At 49.1% G+C, this 23969-nt stretch overlaps 1 protein-coding gene across 8 annotated transcripts in view; it reads right to left on the bottom strand.

Moving 5' to 3' along the window:
• Positions 1 to 23969, bottom strand: part of LOC132396933 (actin-like protein 6B) — a 64839-nt gene that overhangs the window by 4901 nt on the left and 35969 nt on the right. For 3 of the 8 annotated variants that reach the window (XM_059975054.1, XM_059975051.1, XM_059975055.1), the window contains 6 exons: positions 22698 to 22830; positions 20904 to 21010; positions 17427 to 17516; positions 16921 to 16982; positions 9088 to 9202; positions 1687 to 1767 (listed from right to left, as the gene is read on the bottom strand). In XM_059975054.1, coding sequence (XP_059831037.1) covers positions 1687 to 1767; positions 9088 to 9202; positions 16921 to 16982; positions 17427 to 17516; positions 20904 to 21010; positions 22698 to 22830 — 588 coding nt within the window. Of the gene's footprint in view, positions 1 to 1686; positions 1768 to 3283; positions 3635 to 9087; positions 9203 to 16920; positions 16983 to 17426; positions 17517 to 20903; positions 21011 to 22697; positions 22831 to 23969 lie in introns of all 8 variants that reach the window. The other 5 variants (XM_059975053.1, XM_059975052.1, XR_009513180.1 and 2 more) reach the window with 3 other exon arrangements.

Genomic DNA, 23969 nt, shown 5'->3' with positions numbered 1-23969 from the left:
ATGAACACCACCTCATTACTTTTTATACTACTGAACTCCTTTATTTAATTTAGTGTGACATCTGCCAGTGATATTAAACCTGATTCTGATTCTGAATGTATAAAGACAACTGCTTTCCAAATTATACATCACTTGCCAATCATTTATCCTCTGTAGCTCCCTGAAATCTCTGTAACCTTAACAAACTTGAATAAATTATACTTGATTCTCCTCACATCACATTGCTAACTTCACTAATTTTAACCTGATGAATTCAGTGGCTATTTCATACAGAGTGGGATCCCAGTTTCTTTCATTTCTAACTGTGTTTGAGGGAGCATGGGGTCATCTTGTTTGCAATCGGGATCTTGTGGATCATTGAGTCTCAGTTTACCATCTTGTCCCAATCCATGTGGACAGGTCTGGAGTTCTGAGGGCGACTGGTCCGGAAATCGGGGTGTCTCGACCTGATTGGAGGGCGGTGGGAAGGGGCTGGCAACATGTGGACAAATCCAGAGTCCCAAGCTCAACAGGTCTGGGGGTCAGGGTGTCCTGACTTGGTACTGGTGGGGGGGGGGGGGTATGAAGCGAATTGTTTTACTGTGTTATGTCTGTCTTGTTGTATGCAGGGGAAAAGTTTTGCTTTGAACATAGCGGGCATGCTATGTCAGCCCCAAACATGTGGCAACACTTGGACTGTGTTCGGCATTAAATCTAATCTTGAATTATCCATCACCTAGAGCAGGGATCCATGGACCTCTCGGCTAATGGTAGGGGTCCATGGACCCTCTTGGTTAATGATAGGGGCCTGTGGCACTAAAAAGGTTGGGAACCTAACCCACGGTGGGGCAAAATTGTGTGGCAGTGTTGAGTATCAGAGTTGGAAAGTCACGTCTTAGCTGAATCAAACCTTTGTAAGGCTACAGTGAGGGTACTGTGTGTATTTCTGGTCACTCCATTACAGGGAGGATGGGGAGGGGCTTTAGAAAAGGTTCAGAAGAGTTTCACCAGGACACTGCCTGGATTAGAGGCCCATAGGGAGTCGTTTTCTCAGAAGTGCTGGAGATGGAGGGTCAACCTGATAGATATTTATAAAACTGAGATTCGTAGATAGGGTAGATCAGGGGTTCCTAACCTTCTGTATGCCATAGACATCCCCTACCATTAACGAGGGGCCCCTGGACCCCAGGTTGGGACCCCCTGGGGTAATCTGTCTTTTGCCCCTGGGTGGTAAGGTCAAATCCTGGAGGGGATAGCTGGAAGGTGGGAGGGAGAAAATCTAAAGGAGATTTACAAAGCAAGTTGGAGACGCAAAGATTCCTCACATGGTGGAAATCATGAGCAACGCACACACACACACAAAGTGCCAGAGGAACTCAGCAGGTCAGGCAGCGCCTAACGAGGGGAATAAACAGCCGATGTTTCAGACAGACCCTTCATCAAGAATGTGGGAGGAAACGCGGGTAGTCACAGGGAGAATGTACAAACTCCTTGTGGACAGCGGTAGGAAATGAACCCCACTCTTACACAGATGGCCTGGTAAAGCACTGCCTTAGCTGCCATGCTACCGTGGTGCTTGGTATGTCAATGATGATAAACATGATTCTGACTCCTGGCTGCCCAGATCCACGGGACGTGGTGAAGTGAACGGGGGAGAGCTATGGGGCGAGGGTGCCAGGCCACTGCGGGGGGAGTAACAACACTCACCGGCCTGATGTCGATGTCACACATCCCGATGCTGGTGGTGACCACGTGACTGACGCCCAGCATCGTATTGCCTGACAGACCCTGCAAGGAAAGCAAAGGGCAGTCAGCTTCCAGAATGCAACACCACACCTGCCCTCTACCTACAAACATAGATACAGTGCTGTACAAAAGTCCTGGGCATCTGTAAAGTGTAGATGCTTTCAAAAATAATGAAATGAAAGTTTCTAAATATCAAAAAAAAACTTAGTATGAGAGAGCAGTAAAGGATAAAAAACTAACTCAGATCAATATCTGGGAGACCACTCTTTGTCCTTAAAACCGCACCAGTTGTCTCAGGTATACTATCGTGCAGTTTTATAAGAAAATTGGCTGGTAGTTTGTTACAGGAATATTGCAGTTTCAAGTAACTATCTGCTACAGTTCTTCTGCAGACTTTGGTTGTCTCGCTTGCTTCTACCTGTCCAGGTAATCCCAGACAGCGTCAATGATATTGAGATCAGGGCTCTGTGGAAGCCTTACAGTCTGAAACCAATCTCGGATGCCCAAGACTTTTGCACTGTACTGTATAGCAATGGCCAATTATAACACTATGGCACAGGAGCAGAGTTAGGCCATTTGGCCCATCAAGTCTGCTCTGCCATTCGATCGTAGTTGATTTATTTTCCTTCTCAACACCATTCTCCTGCCCTGCCTTCTCCCCATAAATTTTGACACCCTTACTAATGAGCACTCTATCAACCTGTACTTTAACTAACACCCATGAATTGACCTCTACAGCCAGCTGTGGTAATGCATTGCACAGATTCACCATCCTCTGGCTTATATACATGTCACATGTATGTTAACGTAAGTGCTGGTTGTCCATCATGTCCGACAACAGCAGGAAACCTGTGTGGGAGAGTTTATAAAGTGGAAAACCCATTGCACTGGGACAGTTCCACTCTCAATCTCGGAAGTCCGGTCCAGGGGTACGAATGTACATCACAAACTAGGGTCTTCCTTGGTTGTGGTGGGTGACCATGACATCCCTGTGCCTGGTCATGCCCTTTGCTCCCCACGGAGCATTCCCTACCACTTTCCTGGCCGTTGGATCTCACTGTAGATCTCATCTGTCTCAGTCCTCGCATCTGTATATCTGTCTGTCTGTAAAATACCCTTTAATGTGTGGCTGAGGGGTAGAATCAGAGGGCAGTTGATGGGAACATGGGGAGAATAAAATGAGATTTGTGTAGGTGAGTGGGCCAAAGTAAATTTATTATATACATGCCACCATATACAACCCTGAGATATGGTTTTCTTGTGAGCATACTCAATATATCTATAGAATAATAACCATAACAGAATCAATAAAACACCGACCAACTTGGATATTCAACCAGAATGCAGAAGACATCAAACTGTGCAAATGCAGAAAGAAGGAAGGTATGAATAAATAAATAAGCAATAAATATCAAGAACATGAGAAGAACGAATCCTTGAAAGTGAGTCTATTGGCTGTGGGAACATTTCAATGATGGGGCAAGTGAAGATGGGTGAAGTTATTCCCTTTGGTACAAGAGCCTGATGGTTGAGGGGTAGTAACTGTTCCTGAACTTACTGGTGTGAGTCCTGAGGCTCCGGTACCTTCTTCCTGATGGCAGCAGCGAGAAGAGAGCATGGCCCGGGTGGTGGGGGTCCCTGACAATGGATGCTGCTTTCCTGTGACAATGCTTTGTGTAGATCAGCACAATGGTGGATAGGGCTTTGCCCATGATGGACCAGGCTATATCCACTACTCTTTGTAGGACGTTCTGTTCAAAGGCATTAATAACCAGCACAGAGTCGATGGGCTGAATGGCCATTTCCATGCTGCATGGTTAGTGCAGATATTGAGCATTACCATGGGAGGTCACTCTCATTCTCAAGGGGTAAGAGGGATGTACACACCTCTGATGTAGGGGTAGTGACTCTGCAACACAAGGGAAGGGTTGGCAGGCAGCAAGCATGGTGCAGCTCAATCCCAATTCTCTACCTTGAACCCAGTCCCACTCTCTACCTTGAACTCAGTCCCACTCTCTACCTTGAACTCAGTCCCACTCTCTACCTTGAACTCAGTCCCACTCTCTACCTTGAACTCAGTCCCACTCTCTACCTTGAACTCAGTCCCACTCTCTACCTTGAACCCAGTCCCACTCTCTACCTTGAACTCAGTCCCACTCTCTACCTTGAACTCAGTCCCACTCTCTACCTTGAACCCAATCCCACTCTCTACCTTGAGCTCAGTCCCACTCTCTACCTTGAACCCAGTCCCACTCTCTCCCTTGAACTCAGTCCCACTCTCTACCTTGAACTCAGTCCCACTCTCTACCTTGAACCCAATCCCACTCTCTACCTAGAACTCAGTCCCACTCTCTACCTTGAACTCAGTCCCACTCTCTACCTTGAACTCAGTCCCACTCTCTACCTTGAACTCAGTCCCACTCTCTACATTGAGCTCAGTCCCACTCTATACCTTGAACCCAGTCCCACTCTCTACCTTGAACTCAGTCCCACTCTCTACCTTGAACTCAGTCCCACTCTCTACCTTGAACCCAGTCCCACTCTCTACCTTGAACTCAGTCCCACTCTCTACCTTGAACTCAGTCCCACTCTCTACCTTGAACTCAGTCCCACTCTCTACCTTGAACTCAGTCCCACTCTCTACATTGAGCTCAGTCCCACTCTATACCTTGAACCCAGTCCCACTCTCTACCTTGAACTCAGTCCCACTCTCTACCTTGAACTCAGTCCCACTCTCTACCTTGAACTCAGTCCCACTCTCTACCTTGAACTCAGTCCCACTCTCTACATTGAGCTCAGTCCCACTCTATACCTTGAACCCAGTCCCACTCTCTACCTTGAACTCAGTCCCACTATCTACCTTGAACTCAGTCCCACTCTATACCTTGAACTCAGTCCCACTCTCTACCTTGAACTCAGTCCCACTCTCCACCTTGAACTCAGTCCCACTCTCTACCTTGAACTCAGTCCCACTCTATACCTTGAACCCAGTCCCACTCTCTACCTTGAACTCAGTCCCACTCTCTACCTTGAACTCATTCCCACTCTCTACCTTGAACCCAGTCCCACTCTCTACCTTGAACTCAGTCCCACTCTCTCCCTTGAACTCAGTCCCACTCTCTACCTTGAACTCAGTCCCACTCTCCACCTTGAACTCAGTCCCACTCTCTACCTTGAACTCAGTCCCACTCTATACCTTGAACCCAGTCCCACTCTCTACCTTGAACTCAGTCCCACTCTCTACCTTGAACTCATTCCCACTCTCTACCTTGAACCCAGTCCCACTCTCTACCTTGAACTCAGTCCCACTCTCTCCCTTGAACTCAGTCCCACTCTCTACCTTGAACTCAGTCCCACTCTCTCCCTTGAACTCAGTCCCACTCTCTCCCTTGAACTCAGTCCCACTCTCTACCTTGAACTCAGTCCCACTCTCTACCTTGAACTCAGTCCCACTCTCTACCTTGAACTCAGTCCCACTCTCTACCTTGAACTCAGTCCCACTCTCTACCTTGAACCCAGTCCCACTCTCTACCTTGAACCCAGTCCCACTCTCTACCTTGAACTCAGTCCCACTCTCTACCTTGAACTCAGTCCCACTCTCTACCTTGAACTCAGTCCCACTCTCTACCTTGAACTCAGTCCCACTCTCTACCTTGAACCCAATCCCACTCTCTACCTTGAACTCAGTCCCACTCTCTACCTTGAACCCAATCCCACTCTCTCCCTTGAACTCAGTCCCACTCTCTACCTTGAACTCAGTCCCACTCTCTACCTTGAACTCAGTCCCACTCTCTACCTTGAACTCAGTTCCACTCTCTACCTTGAACTCAGTCCCACTCTCTACCTTGAACCCAGTCCCACTCTCTACCTTGAACCCAGTCCCACTCTCTACCTTGAGCTCAGTCCCACTCTCTACCTTGAACTCAGTCCCACTCTCTACCTTGAACTCAGTCCCACTCTCTACCTTGAACTCAGTCCCACTCTCTACCTTGAACTCAGTCCCACTCTCTACCTTGAACTCAGTCCCACTCTCTACCTTGAACTCAGTTCCACTCTCTACCTTGAACTCAGTCCCACTCTCTACCTTGAACCCAGTCCCACTCTCTACCTTGAACCCAGTCCCACTCTCTACCTTGAACTCAGTCCCACTCTCTACCTTGAACTCAGTCCCACTCTCTACCTTGAACTCAGTCCCACTCTCTACCTTGAACTCAGTCCCACTCTCTACCTTGAACTCAGTCCCACTCTCTACCTTGAACTCAGTCCCACTCTCTACCTTGAACCCAGTCCCACTCTCTACCTTGAACTCAGTCCCACTCTCTACCTTGAACCCAGTCCCACTCTCTACCTTGAACTCAGTCCCACTCTCTACCTTGAACCCAGTCCCACTCTCTACATTGAGCTCAGTCCCACTCTCTACCTTGAACCCAGTCCCACTCTCTACCTTGAACTCACTCCCACTCTCTACCTTGAACTCAATCCCACACTCTACCTTGAACAGTCCCACTCTCTACCTTGAACTCAGTCCCACTCTCTACCTTGAACTCAGTCCCACTCTCTACCTTGAACTCAGTCCCACTCTCTACCTTGAACCCAGTCCCACTCTCTACCTTGAACCCAGTCCCACTCTCTACCTTGAACTCAGTCCCACTCTCTACCTTGAACTCAGTCCCACTCTCTACCTTGAACTCAGTCCCACTCTCTGCCTTGAACTCAGTCCCACTCTCTGCCTTGAACTCAGTCCCACTCTCTGCCTTGAGCTCAGTCCCACTCTCTACCTTGAACCCAGTCCCACTCTCTACCTTGAACTCAGTCCCACTCTCTACCTTGAACCCAGTCCCACTCTCTACCTTGAACTCAGTCCCACTCTCTACCTTGAACTCAGTCCCACTCTCTCCCTTGAACTCAGTCCCACTCTCTACCTTGAACTCAGTCCCACTCTCTCCCTTGTACTCAGTCCCACTCTCTCCCTTGAGCTCAGTCCCACTCTCTCCCTTGAACCCAGTCCCACTCTCTACCTTGAACCCAGTCCCACTCTCTACCTTGAACTCAGTCCCACTCTCTACCTTGAACTCATTCCACTCTCTACCTTGAACTCAGTCCCACTCTCTACCTTGAACTCAGTCCCACTCTCTACCTTGAACCCAGTCCCACTCTCTACCTTGAAACCAGTCCCACTCTCTACTTGAACTCAGTCCCACTCTCTACCTTGAACCCAGTCCCACTCTCTACCTTGAACCCAGTCCCACTCTCTACCTTGAACCCAGTCCCACTCTCTCCCTTGAACTCAGTCCCACTCTCTCCCTTGAACCCAGTCCCACTCTCTCCCTTGAACCCAGTCCCACTCTCTACCTTGAACCCAGTCCCACTCTCTACCTTGAACCCAGTCCCACTCTCTACCTTGAACTCAGTCCCACTCTCTACCTTGAACTCAGTCCCACTCTCTACCTTGAACTCAGTCCCACTCTCTACCTTGAACTCAGTCCCACTCTCTACCTTGAACTCAGTCCCACTCTCTACCTTGAACTCAGTCCCACTCTCTACCTTGAACTCAGTCCCACTCTCCACCTTGAACTCAGTCCCACTCTCTACCTTGAACTCAGTCCCATTCTCTACCTTGAACTCAGTCCCATTCTCTACCTTGAACTCAGTCCCACTCTCTACCTTGAACTCAGTCCCACTCTCTACCTTGAACTCAGTCCCACTCTCTACCTTGAACTCAGTCCCACTCTCTACCTTGAACTCAGTCCCACTCTCTACCTTGAACAGTCCCACTCTCTACCTTGAACAGTCCCACTCTCTACCTTGAACAGTCCCACTCTCTACCTTGAACTCAGTCCCACTCTCTACCTTGAACTCAGTCCCACTCTCTACCTTGAACTCAGTCCCACTCTCTACCTTGAACTCAATCCCACTCTCTACCTTGAACTCAGTCCCACTCTCTCCCTTGAACCCAGTCCCACTCTCTCCCTTGAACCCAGTCCCACTCTCTCCCTTGAACTCAATCCCACTCTCTACCTTGAACTCAGTCCCACTCTCTACCTTGAACTCAATCCCACTCTCTACCTTGAACTCAGTCCCACTCTCTCCCTTGAACCCAGTCCCACTCTCTCCCTTGAACCCAGTCCCACTCTCTCCCTTGAACCCAGTCCCACTCTCTCCCTTGAACTCAGTCCCACTCTCTACCTTGAACTCAGTCCCACTCTCTACCTTGAACTCAATCCCACTCTCTACCTTGAACTCAGTCCCACTCTCTCCCTTGAACCCAGTCCCACTCTCTCCCTTGAACTCAATCCCACTCTCTACCTTGAACTCAGTCCCACTCTCTACCTTGAACTCAATCCCACTCTCTACCTTGAACTCAGTCCCACTCTCTCCCTTGAACCCAGTCCCACTCTCTCCCTTGAACCCAGTCCCACTCTCTCCCTTGAACCCAGTCCCACTCTCTCCCTTGAACTCAGTCCCACTCTCTCCCTTGAACTCAATCCCACTCTCTACCTTGAACTCAGTCCCACTCTCTACCTTGAACTCAGTCCCACTCTCTACCTTGAACTCAGTCCCACTCTCTACCTTGAACTCAGTCCCACTCTCTACCTTGAACTCAGTCCCACTCTCTACCTTGAACTCAGTCCCACTCTCTCCCTTGAACTCAGTCCCACTCTCTCCCTTGAACTCAGTCCCACTCTCTCCCTTGAACTCAGTCCCACTCTCTCCCTTGAACTCAGTCCCACTCTCTCCCTTGAACTCAGTCCCACTCTCTCCCTTGAACTCAGTCCCACTCTCTCCCTTGAACTCAATCCCACTCTCTCCCTTGAACGCAATCCCACTCTCTATCTTGAACCCAGTCCCACTCTCTACCTTGAACTCAGTCCCACTCTCTACCTTGAACTCAGTCCCACTCTCTACCTTGAACTCAGTCCCACTCTCTACCTTGAACCCAGTCCCACTCTCTACCTTGAACTCAGTCCCACTCTCTACCTTGAACCCAGTCCCACTCTCTACCTTGAACCCAGTCCCACTCTCTACCTTGAACGCAGTCCCACTCTCTACCTTGAACCCAATCCCACTCTCTCCCTTGAACTCAGTCCCACTCTCTACCTTGAACCCAATCCCACTCTCTACCTTGAACTCAGTCCCACTCTCTCCCTTAAACTCAGTCCCACTCTCTCCCTTGAACTCAGTCCCACTCTCTCCCTTGAACTCAGTCCCACTCTCTCCCTTGAACTCAGTCCCACTCTCTACCTTGAACCCAGTCCCACTCTCTACCTTGAACCCAGTCCCACTCTCTACCTTGAACTCAATCCCACTCTCTACCTTGAACTCAGTCCCACTCTCTACCTTGAACTCAGTCCCACTCTCTACCTTGACGTTGGAGGGGTCGAACAGTCCCTCAGGGATCCGTAACCTCTCTGCACCATAGTCACAGTTGTATCCGTTGGGCATCTCGTAGTGGACGGTGGGCATTTGGGCAGCGACCCTGGGGCGGAGGAAGAAGACACAGACAGATTTAAGAGCCACCCAAACACAGGAGAATGGCTGATAGTACAGAAACATTAACAGAGTTATCCAGCACAGATCAGGCCCTTCTACCGAACCAATTCATTCTGACCAATCTAAAATTGTTCCATTTGTCTGCGTTTGGTCCATATCCCTCTAAAGCAGGGGCCCCCAACCTTTTTTTTAATGCCATGGACCAATACCATTTAGCAAGGGGATCACTGGGTACCGCTGCTCTAAATGTTTCCCATCCAGGCATCTGTCCAAATGTCTTTTCAGTGATGTTAATGTACCTTCCTCAACCACTTCCTCTGGCAGCTCATTCCACATAGACACCTCCTATGAAGAAATTGCTCCTGGGGTTAAATATCTCCCTCCCTCAGCTTAAACCATGTCCTGATGAAGGATCTCACCCAAAAACGTCCACTGTTTATTCCCCAATCTTGACGTAAAGACACAATCAACACCCCTCATGAGTTTCTATGCTTCTGTAAGGGCACCCCTCAATCTTCGACCCTCCGAAGAATCAAATCCCAATCTGTCCAACCTGGTTCACAGGGGGTAAGCAACTCAGAAACAGACCCTTTGAGAGCATCGACCATCTCACATTGATTCCTGCTTTAACGTCCCCATGTTCCAAAGTCAAAGTCAAAATTTATCGTCAAGGTACACATACAGTCTATTACCATATACCATCCTGAGATTCATTTTCCTGCCGATGCCTGTGAGGAGTTTGTATGCTCTGCCCGTGACCGTGTGGGTTTCCCCTGGGTGTTCTGGTTTCCTCCCACAGTCCAAAGACCTACTGCGTGGTAGGTTAAACGGTCATTGTGAACGGTCCTGTGATTAGGCTGGGGTTGCTGGGCAACATGGTTCAGAGGGCCAGAAGGGCCTATTCCGCATTGTATCTCAATAAATGAATAGATAAACAGATTTCTTTCCAGGCATTTACAGGGAAATAAAAAATACAATAGAACTTTTTAAAAAAGCTGTAAGTAAATAAAGTGGTAAACTCACAGCAGAGTCTACCCCTCAGCCACACACTAGGAGACAAATTGCAGCAGCCTCTTTACCAACCAACTCCACAAAACGCTGGGATGTGGGAGAGAATCTGAGCACCTGTGGGAAACACACACAGCCACAGAGAGAGGGTGCAAACCACACACACACACAGAGGCTTGTATTAAACTGGAATATCCATCATCATGAGGCAATGGCTCCATCCACTAGGCCACCTCCTGGGTTCTGCTCACCCACAGCACTCGTGCTGTGAAGCACCATGCCCCCCCCATTGTCTTCACATTAGTACCACCCCTCCCCTCAACTACTTGCTTCTCACTTCCGCCATTCCTCCCAGTCACTCTAGAACATCAGACAGGAATACAAGACCGTAAGGTATAAGAGCAGAATTCCACCATTTGGCCCATCGAGTCTGCTCTGTCATAACATCATGGCTGATCCATTTCCCTCTCAGCCCCAATCTCTTGCCTTCTTCCTGTAACCCTTCATGCCCTGACTAATCAAGAATCTATCAACCTCTGCCATAAATGACTTGGCCTTCACAGCCACCTGTGACAACAAATTCCACAGATTCACCACTCTCTGGCTAAAGAAATTCATCCTCATCTCCATTCTAAATGGATGCCCCTCTATTCTGAGGCTGTGTCCTCTGGTTCTAGAATCATTTTCTTCACATCCACTCTATCGAGGCTTTTCAACATTAGATGGGTTTCAATGAGATCTCCGCACCTCCCCCACCCCCACCCCCACCCCCCCCCAATTCACAGTCTGTGGTAAAGAAGGCAAATGCAATGTTGCCATTCATTCCAAGGGGAATAGAATATAAAAACAAGGAGATAATGCTGAAGATTTATAAGACACTAGTCAGGCTACACTCAGAGTATTGTCAATAGTTTTGGGCCCCATATCTCAGAAAGGATGTGTTGTCATTGCAGAGAGTCCAGAGGAGGTCAACAAGGATGATTCCAAGCACAAAGGGGTTAACATATGAGGGGCATTTGGCAGCTTTGGGCCTGTACTCACTGGAATTTAGAAAAATGTAGGGGAGGTGGTAGAAGGACAGACAAGGTTGACATGGAGAGGATGTTTCCTATGGTGGGGGTATCCAGAACTAGAGGGCACAGCCTCAAAGTTGAGGGGCAACCTTTCAGAACAGAGATAAGGAAGAATTTTTTCGCCAGAGAGTGGTGAATCTGTGGAACGCTCTGCTGCAGACAGCGGTGGACGCCAAGTCCGTGGGTATATTTAAGTTGATAGTTTCCTGATCGGTCAGGGCATCAAAGGATATGGCGAGAAGGCAGGTGTTTGGGGTTGAGTGAGATCTGGAATCAGCCATGATTGAATGGTGGAGCAGACTCGATGGGCTGAATGGCCTAATTCTGCTCCTATGTCTTATGGACTGCTGAATTCTAGGGAGTAAAGGCCCAGAGCAATCAACTGCTCCTCACATGACAAGCCTTTCGTTCCCAGAATCTTTCTTGTGAACCTCCTCTAAATCCTCTCCAATGTCAGCACATCCTTTCTTAGGTAAGGGGCCTAAAACTGCTCACAATGCTCCAAGCATGGTCTCACCTGTGCTTTATAGTCTCAACGTTACATCCTTGTTTGATGGTCCTATATTCTAGTCCTCATGAAATGAATGCTAACATCACATTTGTCTTCCTCAACACTGACTCAGCATGCAAACCTACATGAAGGATTCCCAAGTCCATATACGCCTCGAATTTTTGAATTTTGTCTTCATTTAGAAAATAATCGCCGCTTTTATTTATTCTACCAAAGTGCATGACCATACACTTCCAGACTCTATATTCTATCTGCCACATCTTTTGCCCATTCTCCAAATTTGTCCCAAGTCCTTCTGCAGCCTCTCTGCTTCCTCAACACTACCTGCCCCTCCACCTGTCTTCATTTCATCCACAAACTTACTTAGTCACAAAGCCATCAACTCCATCATCCAAATCACTGACACATAATGTTAAAAGGACAGGTTCCAACACAGACTCCTGGGGAACACCACTTGCCAACCAGAAAAGGCTCCCTTTACTCACACTGCTTTCCTCCTGCCAATCAGCCACTGCTCTGATCATGCCAGTATCATTCTTGTAGTACCAACTTGTTCACCAGTCTCATGTGTGGCACCAGTCTTCTGAAAATCCAAGCACACAACATCCACCAATTCTCCTTTGTCTCTCTTCAAAGAATTCCAACAGATTTGTCAGGCAAGATTTTCCCTAGAGGAAACCATGCCGACTTGGGTCTATTTTATCACGTGCCTCCAAATTCCCAAAACCACATCCTTAACAATACTCCCAACGTCTTCCCAACCACAGAGGTCAGACTAACTGGCCCATAACTCCCTTTCTTCTGTCTCTCTCCCTTCTTGAAGAGTGGAGTGACCCCTGTCCTCCAGAACCATGCCAGAACCTATTGATTCCTGAGAGATCATTACCAATGCCTCCACAATCTCTTCAGCCACCTTTTTCAGAACACTGGGGTGTAGACCACCTGCTCCAGGTGGCTTATCCACTTATCTGCCCCCAGATACTCTTGGATTTCTGGCATACTGACACTGTCTTGACAGCAAAGACTGATACAAAATACTTATTCAATTCGTCTGCCATTTCCTTGACTCCCATCTTTAGCATTGTTTTCCAATTTTGTATCCACTCTTGCCTCTCCTTTACAGTTTATATCTATCTGAAAAACTTCTGGTATTCTCTTTAACATTATTGCCTATGTCACGTTCTCCTTCGGGTGTAACGAAACGCCGAATTTAACGTCCGGATAAACCACAGCCAATGCAAACCAGATCGCAGTAAGATTAACCATTTACTGTTCACTCTTCACATTAACATATGGTTAATCTTACTGCGATCTGGTTTGCATTGGCTGTGGTTTATCCGGACGTTAAATTCGGCGTTTCGTTACACCCGAAGGAGAACGTGACAGTGAAAAAGCGTTGCTCTCACTGTGATTTCTCATGCCTGCAAAACTGCTTGTGCTCAGGTGAGCCTCGTGGAAAGCCCCCCCTCTCGCGCTAATTTCAAACCGGTGTTTTCCCACAAGACGCGGCGAAACCGGATGTGACGTCATCGCATGCCGATATATTTTACATGCAATGAATATACTTTAAACACTTCTAATTCTAACTAGAAAATACTATTGAATGAATTACTAAGCGAAAATATTATAAACTAAATAACTGTCGTAAAGACAGCACACTCCCCGCTTGACCTTCGTAAGGTCACAATGAGCAGAGTACAAAACTTAGTCTCTTAATCAGTCATTGGGTAGAAGTAGAATAACTTCTGTAACTGGCCTTTGGTAAATTTTCACATCGCCTTGGTCGGTAGTCTTCAATTCGATCTTCCTGACATGTCCATCCTCGCTAGGGAATGTAGCAGTGATTCTGGCAGTTGGCCAGCTGTTGCGAGCGACTTGCTTGTCCCTGAGCAGGACTAAGTCTCCAACTTGAAGATTCCTTCGGGGTTCTGTCCACTTTCGTCTCTGTTGCAACGAAGGTAGATATTTTTGTCTCCAGCGAGGCCAGAACTGATTTGCCAGAGCCTGGACTTGTCTCCATTGCTTTGTGTACAAATCCTTGTCTGAGAAGTCTCCTGGTGGAGGAGGTGCTCCTGCCTTCTGCGTAAGGAGCGTTGATGGCGAAAGTATAAAGGGGTTTTCTGGGTCAGAAGACACAGGTAGGAATGATTGTGCGTTTATAATGGCTGTGACCTCTGCCATTAGGGTGCACAGTACCTCGTGGGCCAATCGGGTGCGTTGCTGCATCTCGGGTTTCCTTTTCCGGGTTTTCCGTAAGGACGTGAACCGTTTGACTGCCTGCTCTTTGTTATCTGGTGAGCGCTGGCGTGGTTCTCTGATTGGCAATGGGGCAACCCCATTATTTGCTTCATCTCTGAAGACCTTGGTGTCTTTGGGTTTTAAAGAAATGGTATCTTGAGCTGATTGTGCAAGTTTGTTTCCGTCCTCGGTTTGAACGAAAACTGACTGACCTAGCGTCTCGTCGGTTACTTTACGCTTGGTAATGTCTTGTTGTGCTTCTTTAGGGTACACCTCAGTGAGGCAGCTCTCGGAACAAGAACGGCTTGACTGAGTTTGACCGCAAACTTCTGTACAGTTCGAGCTGACAATTGTTGTCCTGGAGTGAACCTCTCCCTCCCCGCCGTCCTGTTGTGGGGGTGAAGGAGCGTTGTTGGTTCTTTCATTCTTGACTTCATCACGGAGCCGTGAGGGTAAATTTCCTTCCTCGTATGGATGTGATGCAACCGTGACTCTCTGAGGTTCCTCGTAGCTGGGGAAGTTATCGAATACGTATGGAGAGGGGAGACGAGCCTGCCTGTCTATTTGATATTGTACATAGTCGCTTGTGCGTTCCAGTCTGGTCCTTTCTAAAGTAGATCTTACTTCGGTCAGATCACGCGACCCTTCAGCTTGTTCTATGTACTTTGCTTCCACCCTGGCAGCTTCTCTTTCTCCTTCTAGCTGCAGCACATGCAACTCTGTCGATATTTTTGTCATTTCCAACTGGGTTTCGGCTTCTCTGGCGGCCTCTTCTCTTTGTCTGGCGGCCTCTTCTCTTTGTCTGGCAGCCTTTTCTTTCTGGATTTCGGCTTCTCTGGTGGTCAGTTTCATTTTCCAAACTGCTTCTTGTCTGGCGTAACGCAGTAGCACCTTGGCGGCTTCTGCCTTTCTGGCGGCCCTTTCGGCTTCTCTGGCAGCCAGTTTAATTTTCAAAACTGCTTCTTGTTTGGCGTAATGCAGTCGCACCTTGGCGGCTTCTGCCTTGGCTCTTGCCTGTGCGGACTTACTTGATGTCGTTCTACTGCCCTTGTCGCTGGGCGCCATCGACTTGATCCCGGATCGAGCTGACATTGCAGCACTTGGAACACCTGATAATGCCTGGGTGGGCTTACTTGATGTCGGTTTACTGCCCTTGTCGCTGGGCGGCGTCGACTTGATGCTGGATTGAGCTGACATTGCAGCACTTGAAACACCTGATAATGCCGCTTTTTCACTGTCACGTTCTCCTTCGGGTGTAACGAAACGCCGAATTTAACGTCCGGATAAACCACAGCCAATGCAAACCAGATCGCAGTAAGATTAACCATATGTTAGGTTAATCTTACTGCGATCTGGTTTGCATTGGCTGTGGTTTATCCGGACGTTAAATTCGGCGTTTCGTTACACCCGAAGGAGAACGTGACAGTGAAAAAGCGTTGCTCTCACTGTGATTTCTCATGCCTGCAAAACTGCTTGTGCTCAGGTGAGCCTCGTGGAAAGCCCCCCCTCTCGCGCTAATTTCAAACCGGTGTTTTCCCACAAGACGCGGCGAAACCGGATGTGACGTCATCGCATGCCGATATATTTTACATGCAATGAATATACTTTAAACACTTCTAATTCTAACTAGAAAATACTATTGAATGAATTACTAAGCGAAAATATTATAAACTAAATAACTGTCGTAAAGACAGCACAGCCTAGCTTACTTCCGTATTCCATCTTTTCCCTCTGTTGGTTTTTAAAGTTACCTTCTGTTGGGTTTTAAAGTTTCCCAATCTTCTAACTTTCCACTAATATTTGCGCTATTAAATGTCCTCTCTTTGGCTTTTATGTTGGCTTTGACTTCTCGTCAGTCATGGTTGTGTCATCCATGGGTGGTACGGTGGTTTTTGGTCAGCACAACACTTTGCAGTTGATGCGATGCGGTTCAATTCCAACCATTGCCTGTAAGGAGTTTGCATGTTCTCCCTGTGACCACGTGGGTTTCCTCCAGGTGCTCTGGTTTCCTCTCAAAGTCCAAAGACTGTACCAGTTGGTAGGTTAAGTGGTCATTGGAAATTCTCTCATGATTAGGCTAGGGTTAAATCTGGGGATTGCTGGGCGGTGAGGCTGGAAGGGTCATAAGGGCCTACTTCTCGTTGTATCACTATAAAAATAAAAATATCCTGCCTTTAGAATATTTCCTTTTCTTTGGGATGTGTCTATCCTGCACCTTCCGAATTGCTCCCAGAATCTCCAGCCATTGCGGCTCTGCCGTCATCCCTGCCAGTGTCCCCTTCCAGTTCTTCTCATGCCTCTAATCCTCTTTACTTCACTGATATATCTAACTTCAGCTTCTCCCTCTCAAAATGCAATACCATAACCCACGGCACCAGACTCAGGAAACCAACACGGAAACAGCTGGGGATGTCTCAGGAGTGGAGAGGCCTCAAGTGGTCTTGTGATTCAGTGGCGGTCTGAAGACAGGATTTCAAACCCACTGCAGCTGGTATTATGTTCACGTCAAACCATTGAACAGTACACAATACAAACCCTTCAGTCCACGATGTTAACCTCCCGACTCTTGCTCCTGCAAGCCCATAACCCTCCACTTTCTCCTACGTCCATGTGCCTATCTAAGAATCTTTTAAATGTCCCATCACTGCTCCCTGACACTTCACTATCTGCAGGAACAAAAACACATGGCATAGGTTAGCAAGTCTAGTCTCTTTGTAGTGCTTCCACCATTGTCCCAAAGCTCTTCAGAGGCAATGAATGTAGAACAGTACAGCACTGGATTTTGGCCCAACTCCAAACACTAACACAGGATCTGTAACCTGAGTAACCTTTACAACAACAACAAAAAGGTGTGGGGGGGGGGGGGGGACTCACTGTTCGTCATAGGGCGAGTCGGAGACTTGGAGTACAGAGGCCTGGAAATCCTGGATAACTTCCTGCCACATGAAGGAGAGACAACTGTAAATCTCATTTGTCACAGTCCACAGTGAGCTGCAGTGTGTGTGTGTGTGTGTGTGTGTGTGTGTGTGTGTGTGTGTGTGTGTGTGTGTGTGTGTGTGTGTGTGTGTGTGTGTGAGTGTGTGTGAGTGTGTGTGTGTGTGTGAGTGTGTGAGTGTGTGTGTGTGTGTGTGTGTGTGTAGAACACTGTCCCCCAGTGAGCTGCAGTGTAGTGTGTGTGTGTGTGTGCGTGCGTGCGTGTATAACTACAGTGCTGTCAGTGAGGCAGTGGTTCGGTGTGAGGTTCTCGAATCATTACTACATTGCCAGCTCACAAACATCCTCCCCAACCACACATACAAGAGAAGCCACATCTCTAAGGAGGTGGCTGAGGGTGGATTGGACAGCGATTTGTAGCTGGGAGGAATGCTGGCGATACGTACGTTACACATGTAGTTGTGCCAGGACTTGGTAACGTGCGAGATCTTCTCCTTCCTCTTCCAGTTTGGAGAGGCTCCCTCCCGGACCGGTTCCTGAAGAAACAGGGAGACAAACAGGGTCAGCAGCCTGGGCTGCCAATGCTCCCTCTGAGATGGGTGCGTGTGCACGCCTGCACCCCTAGCGCACAAGGAATTTAAACTGCACACAAAAGGTTGTCACTCTCTACCTTGTTGGCATTTTAAATATATTTCATGATCATACACAATCATATTTCTTTCTTTGGTTTCTGATGCGGACAGTGTTGACAATATGGAGTTTGCGATGATTTGTGTGCAGATTTTACAACTGGCTTATTTATACAGGTGTTTTCCGCCCCCCTTCATAAAGGTAGAGCGTTCCTATGAAACCTTTCTTAAGCCGAAATGGCGTAAAGTGAAGAACCATTCACTTATATGGGAAAAATTTTCGTAAAAGCGAAAATCTTCTTTGTAAAGCGAAAACAGGTGACTGATGTCAGTCTGTTATAAAAATAAAGCGGCGTAAAGTGAACATTTGTAAAGTGGGGGCCACCTGTACTGCTTTTATTGAAGAAATTATTGATTCACTGGATCGAATTCCAAAGAAGCAAAGGGTGTGAAGTGCAAAAGAACTGTGAGTTCATTGAAAGTGGAATGGTTTAATGAAACAGTAGAAACCGCTGCACCGAAAGCTCATGAGGTCAGGAACGTGAACCTATGAGAAATATTTATGTACAATACAAAAACTGGTGTTACCTGCGTGTAAACAATGAATGACAAACTGGACTTGAGAGTTTATTATCCTTACAATAGCTTCAGCTTTGCTTCCATTTAAAAATTCAGTGTGCATGTGCTGTTGTGGCCGGGAAAAACATTGCACAGCACAAGATCTTTGCTCACACTGCTCATTACAAATTAGAGGGAACATTGCATACAGCTCTTGGCCTTTCAGACTACGCTGACCATACCCCCTCAGACTCAAATTAACAAGCATTTTGTACACAGATGGAATCAAACACAAAGGCTATCCGCCTGTATCCAGAACAGTTCTTCAAATCTTTGTAACACCCAGTCGGGTCACAGCTGACCCGCTTTTCACCTCACGTTGTCTGCCCTTGCTCCAAATCCCTGTCGCTCCTTTCAAATTAAGCCTTGAATATCCCACCCATGCAATTTCATTGAGGGGGCCTTCCTGCTACAGGAAGGTATCAGAGTTGGCACAATGTAACCAAGGGTGACCATCTTGGACATTTCTCTTGCAATCGTAAGACCCTGTTGGACAGCGATAATGTAAGATGCCACAGGCCTGTTTTCCCTGTTCGGTGATGTGGCAGACGGCAGGGTAACTGCACGATCTTGGTTGTAGTGAGCTCTCGGCCTCAAGTCGCTGGCTTGCCTGCTGCTGCAGTCCAGGAGATGAGACACCAGAGGCAGTGTAGCGTGGCGTCGGTGCTCAGCTGAGGGCTGACTTCTCCCATTGGAGCTGCCCCCCAGTGTTCAACTGACGGGAATGACAGGCTGGATTGCATGCGCATGTTTGTCTGCACACTGCTGGGAACTGCACCGTCAATCTGCAGGATCGGCCTCTCAGGGACTTTGGCTAAATATACATGGTTTTTTTGTGTTCCTATGTTTTTCTCGCTATTTTGAATGTGGTGTGTATGTTTTGTACCTTGGCCCCAGAGGAATGCTGTTTCATTCAGCTGTATCCACGTATGGTTGAACAATAATTAAACTTGAATTGATTTTGATTCCTGACTTATACAAAAGTGTGTTAACACTGCCACTGGTTAACTCTGAGAAATCCCCTTAGACAACATCCATCATCAAGGATATTCACCACGCCATCTTCTGCAGCAACCAAGGTACAGAAGCTTGAAGTCCCACACCACCAGGTTCAAAAACAGCTACTTCCCTTCAATTTCTTTAAGGTTGTTATAGCCAGGTCATGGGATTAAGCTCCCGCTACTTATTAAATACTCCCAAAGGCGTGTGTCTCAAATAGCCTCTGACAACCAAGTCCAGCTCCTGGCCTTCATGTGTGGTTTAGCTACTAAGCCCGGTGGAACTATTTCTACTGGCAGAAGGCACAAAGGCAGGTTACTGGCACCTTAAAACCAGTCCCTTTGGACAAATGGAGCTTGTTTGTCATGGATTGGCAGCTCACCTGGGGGAAGGAAAACTCTGATCTCAAACCCCCGCTGCTTTGCGGCTGTACCCACTCATGGAGAAGCTTCGGGAGTAAACCCCGAGGGAAAAATCCAGAGCCGGGGTCCCAAAAGCAGTCCTCCGTTGAGTTCAACGCTGACTGGCGACTCCTGCGACGCTGCTGATAACAAGCTGTATCGGTCTCTGCCGTCCCTTTGAGCGGAGAGGAGGAGGCTGCCACGTGCACAACAGCTTGCTCTCCATACCATACTGCCCAGGCTTGCGTATCTAGACAGCCAGGACACAACATCCACGGTTGTTGAGGCTGGTGATGAATATCGGTAGTTTGGGCTGAGGCGTTTGACATTGTGGTGTTTGCTGAGCTTGACAATTCGCTTGCAGACGCTTCATCACCAGTCGAGGTGACATCCTCAGCACCCAGTTGTTGGTGTTTCTCTCTGGGAGTGCTCGTATTTATATAGGCCCCCGTTCACCTGTCTCAGTCCTGATTGGCCACCCCTTCAGTTGACCTTTGAATTCTACTGGCTCACGTTTCTTTGGGTCTTAGGGGGGGCCATCTATTTTGATATGCTTGTTTACAGGCACCACGGAGGTTCCGGTGCAGGTAAACATGAAGCAGGTACAAGAACTTTTAGAAGCATGGTTCTAACATACCGAAATCGACGCACCCGCAGGAGCTGCCTCTTACCATCTTATACACTCTATCACCTCTCCTCTCAATCCCCCAGCTCGCTCAACCTTGCCTCGTGAGACATGCTCTCTAATCCAGTCAACATCCTGGTAAACCTCCACTGCACCCTCTCTGAAAGAGCCACTCCTTTCCTATACTGAGGCGACTAGAACTGAACACCGTATTCCAAGTGTGGTTTCCAGAACTGTAACACTAGCTCGGGGCTCTTGAACTCAATCCTCCAGCTAACGAAGGCCAACAGACCATACAACCTTTTAACCACACGATGGGTGAAACGGCCAGTTTCTGTATAACTCTCTCTCGGTCAGGATCTGAAAATATCAACCGTCTGTCTCCATGAAAGCAAGTCTGTGTGCCTCTGTCCATCTCCCTTCATCTGTCCCTAACAATCTCCCTTTATCCATCCCTATCCACCCCCCCTTTGTCCGTCTCCCTCCACCTGTCCGTATCCGTACCCCTATCCTTCATCTCCGCAGACGCTGCCTGCCCTGCTCACAAGTATCCAGCAGTTCCTACATTTACATCGAATTTTTCAGCATCTGCGTTTATATTTGATCTTCCTCTGTGTAGGCGCGGCGTCCACCCCACCCTGTGTAGCGTACCTTCGAGGCAATGGTATACGGCGGAGTGATCTCCATGTTCATCTCCTGAAACAGCTCCCTGCACTGCATTGAAATGAAGTCCCCAGCCAGGGGTGACTTCACTATGCCTGCAGGGAAAAGAAAGACACGACACAGATTAGCATCTTCAACACACCAAAGCCCAGAGACAGTGAACACAGCACAGTACAGGCCCTTCAACCCACAGTGTCGTCCCGAACAGCGAGCAGAGCAGCTGCCTCCCAGCCCGAGGCGTGGGTTCGACCCCGACCGCCGTCCCTCTCTGTGTGCAAGCGGAGTCTGAACGCTCTCCTGTGACTCTGGGTGCTTCGGTTTCCTCCCACATCCTATTTAACGTGCAGGGTCTTAGTGAGTTATTTGGCCACTTCCACCCCCCCCCCACCCCCCGTGACTGAGGGGTAAGATCTAGGAGGGGCTGATGGGAATTCCTCTCGAGTCCATCATCCTTACTGGGGCGTAGGCTGCCGACAGAAGATCGAAAGAGCCTTCAGTCAGCAGGCAAGGATCCCTCCTCTCCCAGGGATGAGGTCTTTGGAGCTTCTGTAGCTCTGGGTTTTTACGGGATGGGGTTGCTAGCCCCGTGCCCAACCTTCTCCTTTCACAGCCGGGCTTGGGGCTGTCCATGGCAGAGTTTTGGTGGGAGTATGGAGAGAGTAGGGCCAGCATGGTCAGTGGCTGGAAGGCCTGTTTCTCTGCCGAATCAATCGCTCTCTCTGTCTCCCTCTCTCCCTCCCTCCCTCCGTCACGTAGTCCAGTAACTACAACACCCCAGCCCTAAGAAGCCTCAACACTTCTTTAAACAGCTGGCACATTACCTCTCAAAAGCAGAGATGTAACATTGGGCATCAAATCTAAGGCTATTAAGAATAAACTTCATTACATACAGTCCTGTGCAAAAGTCTTAGGCACCCTCGCTACATAATAAACATGAGGAAGGCTGCAGATGCTGGAAATCCAGAGCAACATGCACAAAGTGCTGGAGGAACTCAGCAGGTCAGGCAGCAGTTGATGTTTCGTGCCGAGACCCTTCTCCAGGACTGGAAAGGAAGGGGGAAGATGCCAGAATAAAAAGGTGGGGGAAGGGGAAAAAGGTTAGCTGGGTGATAGGATATATATACCCACCTCCTCCTATGTGCACACACACACATACACATGCTTTGTTTCTGAATGTTGTGTGTTTGACGGTCTTTTTTAAATGGGTTTTATTGGAATTCTTTGTTTTGTGGCTGCCTGTGAGGAGACGAATCTCAGGGTTTTATATAGTATACATACTTGGTAAGTAAGTGTACTTTGAACTTCAACTTTGACCATTGTGGGCCGTAAGGGCCTTGGTGTCTTTGTTGTTCGAGGTTTAGTTGACAGCATATCTCCCTCCATAGATGCTGCCTGACCTGCTGAGTACCTCCAGCATTTTGTGTGGTTTGAATGAAAGGACTTGCCTAGCACAGTTACTGATCAAGGACAGAGGACACACGAGGCAGTACGGAGCAATTTTCTTCATCCGGAGAGAATAATGGGGGGGGCCGGGGGGGGGGGGGAACAGTTCGACACCTGATTTAATGAGTGTACGCCCTGCCCTAAGTGTTCTACAGGAACATACATCTCTTCCCTGACTGAACACAATACACACAGGCTTGGGTCCCATTGGGCCTAGGGTGAGCGGACGAACCCCGGTCAATGAACTTGACAGCAAATAGGGGGTTTGCCCCCCACAAGGGGAGGAGAAGTGTGGGGGCAGATTGGGGAAGGAGAGGGGGTAGCTTGAGCCACTCTCACCTTGCTGGAGGACGTAGCCATCGTGGACAGGGATGGCGGTGGTGTGCGTGGCTCCGCTGTCCAGGACCAGTCCTGTGGATCGACCGTTGGCAAAGCTGCAGTGGGGGAGCGGAGTCAAGGACGGACACAGAATCTGCAGCGGGGGTAGGGGGAGTGGAGTCAAGGACGGACACAGAATCTGCAGCGGGGGTAGGGGGAGTGGAGTCAAGGACGGACACAGAATCCGCAGCAGGGGTGGGGGGAGTGGAGTCAAAGACGGACACAGAATCCACAGCGGGAGGGGGAGTGGAGTCAAGGACGGACACAGAATCCACAGCGGGAGGGGGAGTGGAGTCAAGGACAGACACAGAATCCGCAGCAGGGGTGGGGGGAGTGGAGTCAAGGACGGACACAGAATCCACAGCGGGAGGGGGAGTGGAGTCAAAGACGGACACAGAATCCACAGCGGGAGGGGGAGTGGAGTCAAGGACGGACACAGAATCCACAGTGGGAGGGGGAGCGAGGTGACGGCCATCTCCTCCCTTCCCAGCCCTCCCCTCTCCCCAGCCGCTCACACCTCCTCCACTCCACAGTGGGAGGGGGAGTGGAGTCAAGGACAGACACAGAATCCGCAGCAGGGGTGGGGGGAGTGGAGTCAAGGACAGACACAGAATCCACAGTGGGAGTGGTGGGGAGTGGAGTCAAGGACAGACACAGAATCCACAGCGGGAGGGGGAGCTACAATCTACAAACTCCACTCACGGAGTGGAGTCGAGGACGGACACAGAATTCACAGCGGGGGTGGGGTGAGAAGAGTCAAGGACGGACACAAAATCCGCAGCGGGAGGGGTGTGGAGTCGAGGACGGACACAGAATCCGCAGCGGGAGGGGGAGTGGAGTCGAGGACGAACACAGAATCCACAGTGGGAGGGGGAGCGAGGTGACGGCCATCTCCTCCCTTCCCAGCCCTCCCCTCTCCCCAGCCGCTCATACCTCCTCCACTCCTCCCACCACCCCAACGCACCGAACCAGCCACACCTCTCCATGAGTTTCCCACCCTGTAGGGTGGTTTTCCTTGCAGTTTACAGACCCTAACCCACCCCCATCCCAGAGGGGGGAGGTGACACGAGTGACGCTCTGCCGCCACAGGGAGGGAGCACATCACACCAGCAAGGAGAGTGGGAGATCCACCCACCCACCCCCCACCCCCGAGCCCCAATAGGGAGGGAGCTGGGCACAATTTGCCCGGAGGCATTACAAAGTTAGCACTCCGCAGTCGGGGAGGGCATTCCA

The sequence above is a fragment of the Hypanus sabinus genome, chromosome 7 (genome assembly GCF_030144855.1).
Source record: "Hypanus sabinus isolate sHypSab1 chromosome 7, sHypSab1.hap1, whole genome shotgun sequence".
NCBI lineage: Eukaryota > Metazoa > Chordata > Chondrichthyes > Myliobatiformes > Dasyatidae > Hypanus > Hypanus sabinus.
This window is presented reverse-complemented; position numbering and strand designations above follow the sequence as displayed.